Below are 13,572 nucleotides of genomic sequence, written 5' to 3'. Positions count from 1 at the left end.
TAATTAATTAATTGTAGCATAACTGTAGGTTTATACATAAGTGGTATTTCGATAGTTTATATTTGTATTGTTTTATTTTATCTCATTCTTTCCTATATCCTATTCCCAGTTTAGTCTTTAGTGTTTCTTGTGTTATTTTGTGATTTCATATCCTTTTCTCTTTCTGTTCTATGAATGCATGTTACTTGTCTGTTGAAAAAGTTATGTTGAATTTAAACTGACACACTGTTGTTATCATTTTTATTTTTTGTCTTTTTATGCCTTTATTAAAGACAGACAGGGGACAGAGTCGGAAATCAAGAGAGAGAGGGGAGTGACGTGGGAGAGAGTCGAAACCGGGTCGCCCGCGTGAGGACAACAGCCTCCATATCGCACTAATCACTGCGCCACCAGCGCCCCCTAACTGACACACTGTTGACATGCAACTGAATATCTACTCATAGCCTACTGATAGCTTTTTGATTGTCAACAGACGGACTAACAAAATAAAGTGTTACCTGAATATTTATCAATTAGCCTAATGGCAGACTTATTGTTTTAGTCAACATTAATATAACAAAAACAACAATAAAACTGAAATAACCGCTAGCCAGGAAAACAATTTAACAGTATTGCATCTCAATGTTAAGTTGGGTGAAGTCCTCGGTTTTTTCACAGGTTTTCATAACTCAGTCTTCACATGCACTAATCTGACTTTAAATATAATAAGAGCAATTACCGTTACAAATTCATTTTTAAAGTGTGTTTTTATATAACTTTTTCTTAACGTCTGACTTCTGAAGATCTGGATGTGACAGGTTAAAACATTGATTTTAAATTTAAAACATAAATAATTCTAATAAATTAATTTTCCTTAAACACAAGACATTTTGTTCGGTCATTTTGAAATTCTTCATTTTGTAAACTATTCTAATACATGCTTAAACGTTGCTAATTATAATGTATTTTTCTGAGCTGCCGCATTATTCTAGCAGTTGATTTTGACGTTTATATTTAGATGCGCTGCAAAATTTACGCCACAAGGTGAACACAGGAACACGCAGGAGTTCAGAGTCTCAGGGCCTGATTTTATTCAAATCCGAACGTGCAATTTTATAAGAGGTATTAAACATGTTCACCCCATAAAATGTAGCCTATGTTGAAATTGCACGTTTGATTGGTGGGCGTTTTGTCGGTGCACAAGAAACTGTGGGTGAAAGAAAATGTGCGTGAAAGATTCCGGATTCAAACCTTGACAGCGGTAGTATTTAAGTCAGACTTTTGCTCTACTGATTTACGTCAAGGAGAGTTTGGACGGAAAGCAGGATGACTGCAAGCCTAAAATAGGCATTAGTGGGAGAGACTCGTCTTATAAGAAAACCATAGCATTAAACAGGGCCTCTCTTTTCTTTCCTCCATCTTTTGAATAAATTGTCAGAAATTGCGCAGTCCTCTGTGGCACAGGCGCTCGAGCGCAACATTCGGGACATTCTTGCGCACCAGACAGCTAGTGAACGCTGTTTCTGGTCAAATGCACTGGCAAAAGGAATAAAAAGACGGGGTACAAGCAGTGGTAAGGGCCACCAATCCAAACTTCTACAGCGAAACAGCACGGGGCTTTAGAGGGAGGAGATGAGCACAGTGCAGAGGTGCGCGCCGGAGGGACAAGGAGAGAGGGGGACCACGAGAAAAAGGAAATCTTTAGTTTAAAATAATGTAACGGTTCATGTTGCAAAGACAGTTGTTGCTACGTGTTCATAATTCGGATTATGTAGAGAGTCAGTGAATGCACCAGGAAGAACGTGTTGAGCGGCTGTATGAGAGAATTGGAGAGAGAGTTGGATTGTTGCGGAAAGTTGTGTTGTTCTCTGCTGTAAAACGGCGTGGTCACGGGCGACAGTGACCGGTTTATTAAAAGCTGTTATTTGAACGCTCTCGTCGTCCATAAACGTCCGGACAGACGCTACAATAAAATTGGTGAAAAGAGTGAATTATGAAAACATATGTAGCCTTTAGCTTATTTATTTTAAAACAAGTGACGTATGAACTTGTACTTTTAGGCTATTCTCCTGTGTTATAGCAAATATTGGTAACACGTATGTACACAAATTTTGCATAATAGGAAAACGAATGGGAAACTATGACACTCAGTAACCATTAGGTACCCCCCCCCCCCCCCCCCCCCCCCCACACGTTTTAGTTAACCAGTGGTGTTTTTGTGGAACAGTTAATTTGGTGTGTTCCCTTTTTTTCGCCAGAAAAATGCTTTCTGCGCCGTCAACTGCATGGTTGCATTGTAGTACAATGTGTTGTGAAGTGAAGCTGTGCAGAAGCAGGATCTTAACAATGTGCTCTCTGTTTGTGTATATGTACAGTACATGTGTGAAACCCAATAGCTTTCTGTAATCAAAATGACATCTGTTTGTCCCTTTCTGTTACTCTAAGATGTCAATAAGACATTTTCACCTGGATGTACCCTTTTTTAGATCCGTTGTGGAAGGCTATCTGTGTGAGTAATCAACTCAACAATTTTCATGTTGATATCGAAAGGTACATTTTTGTTTTGACCCTATATTCACGTGAGAAAAAGAATGAATATGCGTATAGGGTATATTTGGGTCTTTATGGAAACTTTCACCAGTGGAGATTCTTCAGGGCTTTTTTTCCTGTAGGCTACTCAGGACATACTGAGGGTACAAAATCAGTTGAGTTTGCAGCTTCTGTTGCAATTTGTTCAACATTTTTTCATAAAATGACTACTAACTGCCAATTGGCCATTTCACACAAAAGTCCAGTAGGTGGCAGTAATAAAAGGTAATAAAGATTGAACAGGTAGAAGAAGAAAGAGGACTGCCTGGATCTGAGTCTGCGCAGTGAGCCAACTTTACCCACGCGGTGTTACCTACAGGTTTTTATTTTTTATTTAACCAGGTAATTAACCCATTGAGATCAATATGTCTTTCACAAGGGTGACATGGCCAAGAGGGCAGCAGCACACATCATAAATAAAACAGTTTACAAACAAAAGTTAAGAAGAAAAAACAAAAAACGATTACAATGGGCAGATCAGTTTTTCAGAAAAAGTGCATAGTCGTGATGACAGGTTACAATTAAGAAACCGAGACATTGTCCGATTGCCTTGCGTTTTATGTCCTTTAATATTGAGCCAAAGGCTTCAAGTTAAATGAGGTCGGCCATTTTCAAGTAATTTTGAAGAAAGTTCCGGGTAGAGGGAGCAGCAAAACTGAACGCTCTTTCTCCGAGTTCAGTGCGGACACGAGGAACAGACAGTTTTAAAATCACAGGAACGCAAGGCGTATTGGCTTCTGGTTCTGTGAAAGTGTGCACATAAATATGAAGGCACCAGACCAAGAAGGTCCAGATACAGAACAAAGGGACATACTTATTTTCTTCTACCTTGCTCATGGTTTTAATGCTGGGTATTTCTTATTTGGCTGTGAATACAAATCAACCTCCCAGCCTTTCTCGCTCAATAGTTCGTCGAAAACAGGTTAATGCAATGCATCTGTTACTACTGTGACAAGTTGAAAAGTTTCAAGAGTCGACATCCCTTTTGTTCTTTCAGTGTTGTTTTTGCTCCATTTCCGTACATACGCCTTTATATTATATTTGAAAAGGGCACTTATCTCATCAATGGCTTTTTTGCTGAAATGATACAAAATGTCTTCATACTGTCACGTTTGATGCTGCATCATCATATAACTTTTTTATTGTATTGGTCAATCACTTTCAGATATCAGATGCAACAGAAATGCGCATCCTTGTTTTCCCGAGGCCTTCCACTTCTATTCCAACCCAGTTCTACCACACCTGCTTTGTAAGTTATCATTGCTACATACTAACGTATCTCATTGACTTGTGGGAGATTATGCTGTGTGTTTGACATTATTTTATAGGGGGTCCAATAATCAAGATCAATGTTGATAGCACCTCTGACGCTTCAAGATAGAGATGGTACATGATCTGCATGATTACAGGCAGTTCACTTCTGACAGTAGGCTAAGGCTAAGATCCCAGCCTAGTTGCTGTGAAGTGAAAGAAGTTAAAATCCAAAACTTGGTTTTTAAATTACCAAACTAATTCATAAATGAGGTATAAGTTGCACATAGAAAAAAAGCACATATCTGCTAGTCTATCTGGTGAGTGTTTCATTGACCATATCCTGAGCAGCTGGGGATATATTTGACAGGAAATCCGCTGCTGCATGTTGTCATAGCTTGATCTTCTTGTCTTGTCTATTTCCCAAGATAGATAGCAAAATTTAAAAAAAACAAACAAAAAAAAACGGTGTAAATTGTAGGATACCGCTCTTTTCATTGATTTAAAATGAGTGTTAGCTTGACTTGAGTTACACAAGTAAAGTTTACTGGATTTTTATAAGGCTATCGGTTTGCATGATTTTAACTAGTAAATCTACTTATTGTTCTAAGTACAAGCTTTCAAGAAATCCTGAATTGTGGTGAAAATATTTTAAAGAAACTCAACGTTTGAAAACATGTTAACACTCATAGTTTATTTCACTTGTTAAGTAGTTTGAAAGATTAATTTTTGGTACAAACTCAACTGCAATATATTACAATAACAAAAATAAAGTCTGAAGCTTTGAAAATACTTTTTGTTGTATACTCTTGATGAGAAAACACAATTCTGGTTAAATAAGTATCCTGATGCATTTCTGATGGCATTTCATTTCAGATTTTTGGGGGTGACTTTAATTGGGATGATAACTTTAATAGATTTCCACTGAAAACTCCAACTCACTTAACCACAATTTAAAAGACTGAATCCAAAAATGTAGTGTTTTTTAAGCATGGAGAGTGACTCCAAGGTAGTGTTCCAAAGACACTCCTCTAATACAATCTGAGGGTCGATACACGAGTAGGCAGAGAGGTGACAAATCCAGAGGAGCAGGCAAAAGCACAGTCAAAAAAAATCATTCACAAGAGGTTAATACAAAAAACGCTGGGACTAATGATCATGAGGAAAAAACTATGAACTGGCAACACAAGGAAGGACACACTGGGATTAAATACACAGCCAATCAGGGAACAAGACGCAGATAGATAGATACTTTATTGAAATTAAAAATGGTGAGGGTAGTCAGGGCAGGGCTGACACACAGGGCTGGAACAAGAGGAGGATCTGAAAGAAATAGACAGGGGTGAATACAAAAACACAACATAATCATGTAAAAATACAAAACATGACCTTTATTAAGATTGACCCTTGTCAGAGAGAAAAATTTCCCTTCACAAAGATCATATACTTAGAACTCCAAAGAACTTTCCAAACAGTCCAGAATTGATTGCTGGCTTGTCTCACGAAAACTATAACCAGATAATGCGTTGATATCAAGACAGTTCCCTTTTTGACCATAAGCGAATTACTTGGAAACTTGATATTACTCTTATCTTACATGAAACTGTGAGAAAAGATATTACCTATTTAATTAAGACTTGTTGGGAGGAGGCTCATTGGAAATATGTGGAGTTTCTAAAACTTGATATTGGAAAACTCAAAGAATTGAAGAAGACAGACTCATGTCTCACATTGCATTTTTATCTAACAAAAATAATGGTCATCTTACAGAGGAAAAACCACTACAACTCAGTGAATGCCAGAACAAATTTGATGATCTCAATAGTATATTGAGAAAGCCCAAGGGGATTTTGTGAGGTCAAGAACAAAGTGGATGGAAGAAGGAAAGCAATGATCTTGTAATTTCTTTTGTTTAGAAAAATCAAACTAAAGTATTCGATACTGGGGGAAAAAACAATGATTGCCTCATTTTCTTGAGAGATTTTTACAGCAAACACTGAGACAAACACTTGTATCAAAAGTCTTAAAATAATTTCTGAAAATGATCGAACACACTGTGACCGCAGTATAACTTCTGAGGAAATGTTGGATGCCATTCTGAACCTTAAAAACGGTAAAATTCTCTCTGGGTAATGACGGACTTAGAGCAGAGCTCTATGAGAAATTCTCAAAAATATCTGGCACCCTTTATCTTTATGTATTTTTATTAAGTATCGAACAGGAAATAGTACCACCACACTAAAACAAGGACTTATTACTCTAATTCTAAAACCCCCAAAAGATTTACTTTTGATCGATAACTGCCGCCCTGTTCGCTAATCAATGATTACAAGATACTAGTTCTTATACTTGCTAAATGATTAAGAAATCTTTATCCTCTATAATTGACAAATCAGTTTATGTCAAACAGACATTGATAATTATGTCAAATTAGTTCTGGATCTACTGGACTATTATGAACTGAGCAAAGATGAAAGTTTTATTTTGTTTTTAGACTTTTATAAGTTCTTCGACTCCCTCGAACACACATTTATTTATCATTCACTTCATAGATTTGGTTTTTGTAACTACTTCTGCAAAGTTACACGATACATCAGTAGTTATTCAATCAGTCTTAAATATGGTACTCCACCTCGCTTTAAATTGTCTCTGAGTTTGTCAATGTTGCCCTGTTTTTCCCGATGTATGTTTGCTTGCAGCCCAACTCCTTTCCACATTCATTCTGAAAAAGTAACATCCAAGGGATTTCTCTTGCTGGCAGACAAATGACCATAAGCAGGTGGCTTATGATACTGCACAGTTTTTAAAGGATTCAGACCAAATTCCAGTTTCCGCTTAGCTTATTAAAGCATTTTCTGCAGCATCAGGACTGAGTTTAAAAATAGATAAATGTAAGCTACTACCCTAGACTAGATGTAAACGCACAGATTTGCGCTTCATGTAAAATCCCAAGTAACATACTTAGATATTACAAAAACAAACAATTCAAAGTATTGTTGCAGTTTGAACTTTAGACCTATTGTTGATCAAGCTAAAACACAATTCCATACGTGGCTTCTGAGAGATCTGACTTGAGGAGGAAGAACTTTATTAACAAAAGTAGGTGTTTCCAGATTGACGTATGCTGCTCTTGCCCTGAATGTTTATTTGTCCGTGTGTAAGTCTATCGATAGGACGCCTTTTAAATGTGTTGCTTTCCCAAGGGCGTGACACCTAGAGGCATAACTTAGTCTTACAGCAATTGGCAATCATTCTGGAAGGAAGTCAACCCACCACCAATGCCCTCCCTCACCCAACATCCAGACATCCATCCACTACCCCCTTTGTGAGGGCAGGACAGTGCCCAGTTTAACCTGCAGCAAGAGAGGATAGCACCCTCTGAGATGCCGCAAGGGACTGAAAAACGCAGGTTGATCTTGGTCAGCGACTCAAGTTTCCACCTGAGATATTGAACACCATTCTTAGGCCAGATCATTTTTTGTGGTCAATCTCAGAGACCACAATCTCACAGAAATTCCTGTTCATCGTGAAGTTAACTGTACCATGGGAGGTTACAGTGAGTGAAGCGTATGAAAGAAAAACTTGAAGTACACTGATTTAGCTTTTGAGGCACAACAACAAGACTGGCATGCACAGGTGCTCCCGGTAGAGGTTGGGTGCACAGGATTTGTGGCCACATCCAAGCTCGTGAAGGGGATTGGAGTTGGGAGACAGGCCCTCAGGAAAACCAATAGATCATTGTCAGAGAAAGCAAAGCGAAGCAGCAGGTGGATTCAGCTAAAAAGAAATGACACCAACTGGGCTACAAAGAACAGTAAAGAGAGGTAAAAGAAGAAGGGGGGCTCACCTGGGATGCCAGGTGTTGCCGTTGAGTCCTCTGGAGGTGTCGTGGGCCTATCAACGAAACACCGGTGAAGGAGGTTGCCCACCTGATGACCCTGATGACGCTATTACCCCTCTCCTCACTTATATCCAGGATTCTTTCACCTCTTTCCCTCTTTCTTTCACCTCTTCCTCTTTTCTTTTTACTTCTCCCCTCTTCCCTTCACCTCCTGTGTACTGTGTTTTGAGCTCTACTCAGAACTACAGTTAAAATTAAATGGAACCGACTTTTAATCTTCAATCTGAACTTCTTGAGTGGACTAATTTCAAGCCAGCAGTATCAGCCGTCAATAAACAGCGACACCTCACTGACCACCTTCTTTCTCCTACTCTCCTTTTCCCACCCAAATCCAGGAAGTACTGATTACTAGGGATATTTACAACAAGTCCTATGAGCCGAAACTAATTGTTTGGAGAAACGACACTCCATATATAAGAAATTCTGTAATAATAATTAACTCAAGGGGTCTTTTTTCTAAGTTTGGTGGTCTACTTTTTGTGCTCATTTTATATTGTAGTGTATACTATTCCCAAAGGTATAATAATGTTGTTCAAAAAGTTACACTGCACTTTGTATGGCCCCCTGCTCATTTTTATTGAATGAAGACACAGTAGGATAACGTGTTCCTTCAACCAGGAACAAGAAGGTAAGATCACTATTCCAGAAAGACATTGCTATTCTCCTTAAAGTGATCCACTGCTTGGAAAATGTTTTCCTAAATGCATTTCACTTGTTCTTTTTGTGGACCTGTTAGCAAAGCATCAAGTCACCTGTTTTAGAACTGTCTCTCTACTGTGGTTGTTTGGAAAAATGTGATTGATTATATTCAAAGAAAAATTCTGAAAAACTTTAACATTTATTTTTGCAAAGATTTGCTTTTGTATTTATACAACTCGGAACTAAAACAGTACCATGTTATTACCTTTTTATTTTGGGGGGTAAATTGAATATACATAAAAGTACATTTGTGAACAGAAACCCTGCTTTCAAACATTGGGGGAAAAAAATACAACGGAGAGGATGCTACTTTCAAAATCATGCTAGTTTTCGAAAATGACCAACCATGCCTTTAATGAGCTCCAACAGTCAAACAGGTTACATGAAAACCAGTCATCACTGTGTATGTATGGTGTATTGTGTAAACTTAATCCTTACATTTCTATCCTCCCTTATCTTTTACTCTGTCTTAAGCCTCATTCAATCTCTGTGTGCGCCGAGGCCCATCTGCGCCACGCTCCGGCGCCTGTTGTATGAACACCGATTGACGAGAGTGGCAGCGTTGTGGGCTGACCGACCGCAGCGCGCTCGTAGTACTGTATGTTTGAATGCCTTCAGCCTTTGTCAATCCCTGGCATGTACGTTTGTTTGTAAATGTCACATTTGTAAACAATCGGGGGGCGGATGCGTTTAATAGTGTTTATTTAGTGTGGGGTGAGACCGGCACAGCGACTACTTTAACGCATCCTGTTGGGGCAGCTGAAGGGTCTCTCCTCCGTGTGGCGTTCATGTGCGCAGTGCAATAAAGGATAAACGTGTGTTGTGGCAAAGGGTGATATGCCTCTGTTACACTCTGAATAGAGAAAAAAAATAATCACAAAAGTGATCCCGGTCTGCTTCATCAAGAGCGTTTAGTATAATGAAGAAAACAGCGCGAATTCTCCTGCTATGTGGGCGGAGACAAAACCAATCGATCCCAGATAAGTTTCACTCAGTGGATCACAGATCATTTAATCAATTAAATCACGTTTAACATTATTTTAACATTCTTTTAACACTTTAACATTTTAACATTCATTAAGCATTTAATGCAACTATACAAGTTATCGCTTTTCAACCTGTCACACCTCCAGTAGAGGGTGTAGCATGCTGTGTTATATTAGCGTACCTTACGCTAGAAGTCTAGCCTCGTGTGCAGTACTAATAATATACTGTAACTGTACCCAAAGTTTCTTCTTCTGGTGCAGACAAGCCACACTCCAACTGATGTTTGACCAATATTTATTATTTTCCTTTTGTCAGCAAACACCGTGAAAAACTAAAAATGAAGACACGCATTTATGAGCAAAAATAATCATACACAAAACAAAATGTCCTTTACAAATAAAAACACAATTGCATACTGCGCCTTCTGACCAGAAATGTTTAGTATTTGCAGTCTTTTAACATTATTCCGAAATCCGTGTCCACCTGTTGGAAATGGCTCCACACAGCACACTTAGTTACTTCATTAAACGTGAACAACACATGCTGACCACTCAGCGCAACACACAATTCAACCAGTAGGTGAATTGTGTACATAGAATTGCACAACCGTTCATATCCTGTAATTGTAACCAACAGCATACACAAAGAAACAATTTTCTGCGACAGCTACACATATCTCGTAATATATTCCATTTTTGCCAATGGCGTTACCAACAATCCCGTTTGAATATAGGCCTGCTAGACATTTGAGTCATCAACTATCTTACACAGAGATTAATGGCAAAATAGTTTATGGCACTTACTTTACTTATGTTATAATGTTTTGTTTTTTTTGAGAAACAGAAGACCTGAAATATTTTTCAGATGTTTTAAAATGTTAATATATTAATGGACTGTGTTTTCAAAATAAATAAATACAACATACAAGTCTCACAGAAAACACCTTTAATAAATAAATTGTAAAAATAAAAATTTTCGACAGTGCATTTTGTTGACATGTACAGTGTATCAAGTCTTCAATCATCCATGATAAAACTCAATTCATCGATTGCTTTTGGAGATAACTCTTTCCAAGATGCACATGTTCCTTCATCTAATGTAAGGTGCTCGAGTCCTTTACAGTATGCTCTTCTGTTGGCATTTTGGTCCATCTTTACTTACTCATTTCAAAAAGACCTATTTTTGATTTGAAATGACTTAACAGGATCTCGTTTCAAAAATAAAGCTATGAATAAATAACAATTTCATAATCATGTTTCAAAATAATTTGACTGATTCATTTTAAACTTTTTTGTATCAGTGTATTGTGCTTTTGCTGCTTTTTTAGACAACAATAAAGAAGAAAAGATTAGAGCAAGTTATTAGGGTAAATGTGTTCAAAGAGCAAATACCTTGTATCATATGGCACCGTTTTCTGATATTCCCAGAGTTTTACAGACGGTGTTATATTGTTTTGCGGAAAATTATAGTAATGATTCAGTAGACCAGTAGAGTAGTTAATTCTTTATGGCCCAGGATCTTAGACTATCCCTAACATACATTTTCATATTCAAAAGACATACCCAATTTATTATAATAAAAGTGCTTGTGAAAGTTAAATTAAAAACCTTGCTCATCTTAAGTAAAAAAGTGATGAATGTTAGACATAACAACTAAAAGTTTCTTTTCATACCAGTAATGGCAGTCATGTCGCATTGTAATCTAGATGGAAAATCAGTGCTGAAACTATTGCTGGTTCAAACGTGAAATCAGTACTAGGCAGACTGCAATGATGAGACTGATCTTGTGACTTATTCCACCTGAAGCTGTAAATTAGGAGAAAATAAAACGTTAGCCAAATATACAGCAGTGCATATCTATATATTTTGATAAGTTTGATCTGAGTATTGCTTACATTGGCCATCGACAGTGATAGAGCTTGTTTCAATGTCAAAACCACTGATATTTGGAGATGCTGTGATTAAAACTTGCCCAATCTGAGTGGCATTAGGAAAAGACATGTTATTAAATGCAAAGCTAACGTCATTGATAACAGATCCATTTCTGTAAAGGGAGAAGAAAATAACATAATTTGACATACAAGATCAAGCAAATACTCTTAAATTGAAACTTGTTCAATCAAGATAGTACCTGAAGCCTCGCACTCTCAAGAACCTAAATGCGGATGGGAATGCCCTTCGTTACGGAGGTTCAAGCTGCAGAAAGAAATAAAAATGCATATATTGATTGCCATAGTCAAGGGCCCAGCTTAATCTGTCATAGCGCGGCAAGAAAAAAACTTCCCTTTAACAGGTTGAAATCTTCAGCAGACACGGGCTGATGACGGAACAGCCATCTGCTAAACTGCGCTGGGCTTGAAAATGGGATGGGGGAGATGGGATAAGATGCAGAAAGAAGGGTAGGATAGGATAGAATGGGGGGGGGGTGTTGTTTGGGCAGGCCATCCTCATCAACAGTCCTGAGGAACCTAAGAGAGCTCAGGAGCTCCCAGAAAAAGGAGAGGATAGAATATAAAGATAGTGACGAGCAGTAATATGATATGAAAGCTGAGAGAGAGAGAAAGAGGGAGAGAAAGAACTCTTTCTGACCGTTTAGAGCTTTGTAAGTGAGAAGAAGGATTTTAAATTCTATTCTTGATTTTATAGGGAGCCAGTGGAGAGAAGCCAATACAGGAGTAATGTGGTCCCTTTTCCTAGTTCTAGTCAGAACACGAGCTTCAGCCTTTTGGACTAGCTGACGGGTCCTTAGAAATTTACCATAGCACCCTGATAAAAAAGAATTACAGTAATCCAATCTGAAGATAATGAATGCATGAACTAGTCAGCATCATTTTGCGACAAGATCTGCCTGATCTTAGAGATATTACGAAGGTGAAAATAAGCTGTCCATGAAATTTGTTTGATGTCGGAGTCAAAGGACATATCCTGATCAAAGAGAACTCCTAGATTCCTAACAGTGGTACTAGAAGCCACACTGATGTCACTAAGGGCCGTTATATCATCAGAAAAAGTCTCTGAGGTTCTTAAGTCCAATCACAATAACTTTGGCTTTGTCTGAGTTGAGCAGCAAGAAGTTTCTGGTCATCCAGGTCCTAATGTCCTTGAGGCAGGCTTCCAGTATACGAAGCTGATTGGTGTCTATTGGCTTCATTGATATGTATAGCTGAGTATCGTCTGCATAGCAATGAAAGTTTATGGAGCGCTTCCTCATAATAGTACCTAGAGGAAGTATATATAATGTAAAGAGAATCGGTCCAAGCACTGATCCTTGAGGCACTCCATGGCTAACTTTGGTGTACATAGAGGAGTCATCATGAACACGCCAAACACAAGATCTGTCTAATAAATAGGATTTAAAACAATTTAAAGCAGTCCCTGTAACTCCAAGCAATTGTTCTGGTCTCTGTAACAGGATCTGATGGTCAATCGTGTCAAAATCAGCAGTAAGATCTAATAGGACGAGCACAGATAGAAGTCCAGAAGATCATTCGTTACTCTAACTAGTGCAGTCTCAGTGCTATGGTAAATTCTAAATCCAGACTGAAACTCCTCAAACAAGCTGTTGTCGTGGAGAAAGTCGCACAATTGATTAGCTCCCACTTTCTCTAAGATCTTAGAGATAAAAGGAAGGTTAGATATAGGTCTATAGTTAGCTAAAGTTCCTGAATCAAGAGAAGGCTTTTTAAGGAGTGGTTTAATTACAGCTACTTTAAATGACTGGGTTACATAACCTGCTACTACATATATTGATCATATTGAGTATGAGTAAAACAGCTTGGTTATGATTAGATCTAAAAGACAGGTTGACGGTTTAGAAGCATAAATTATCGAATTTAGTTCTGAAAGGTTAATTGGAGAGAAACAGTCAAGGCTAGTATCAGAATTTGGAACTGTTTCTGCTGTATCCAAAATATAGGAGGAATCTGCACTGAGTAAAGGTAGTAGGTTGCTAATGTTGTCTCTAATGTTTAGAGTTTATCATTAAAATAGCTCATGTAATCATTACTGCTAAGGGCTAAAGGAATAGATAGTTCAAATGAGCTTTTACCCTCTGTCAGCCTGGCTACAGTGCTGAAGAGGTATCTAGGATTGTTTTTATTTTCTTCAATAAGAGACGAGTAATAGGCAGTGCGGGCATGTCCTAGAGCTTTCATATATCTATTATAA

The 13,572-nt window shown here is 38.0% G+C and overlaps 1 protein-coding gene across 1 annotated transcript in view; it reads right to left on the bottom strand.

Moving 5' to 3' along the window:
* LOC306841663 (uncharacterized protein) overlaps positions 1–11,094 on the bottom strand; it is a gene marked incomplete at its 5' end in the record, with an annotated part of 125,063 nt that extends 113,969 nt beyond the window's left edge. The window contains one exon of the mRNA XM_079371610.1: positions 11,079–11,094. Coding sequence (XP_079227736.1) covers positions 11,079–11,094 — 16 coding nt within the window. The remainder of the gene's footprint in view (positions 1–11,078) is intronic.
* Between the last annotated feature and the right edge of the window lie 2,478 nt (positions 11,095–13,572).

This window comes from Symphodus melops (genome assembly GCF_947650265.1).
Source record: "Symphodus melops genome assembly, chromosome: 20".
Taxonomy (NCBI): domain Eukaryota; kingdom Metazoa; phylum Chordata; class Actinopteri; order Labriformes; family Labridae; genus Symphodus; species Symphodus melops.
The sequence above is the reverse complement of the archived record's forward strand: the minus strand, read 5'-3'. Positions and strand labels throughout refer to the sequence as shown.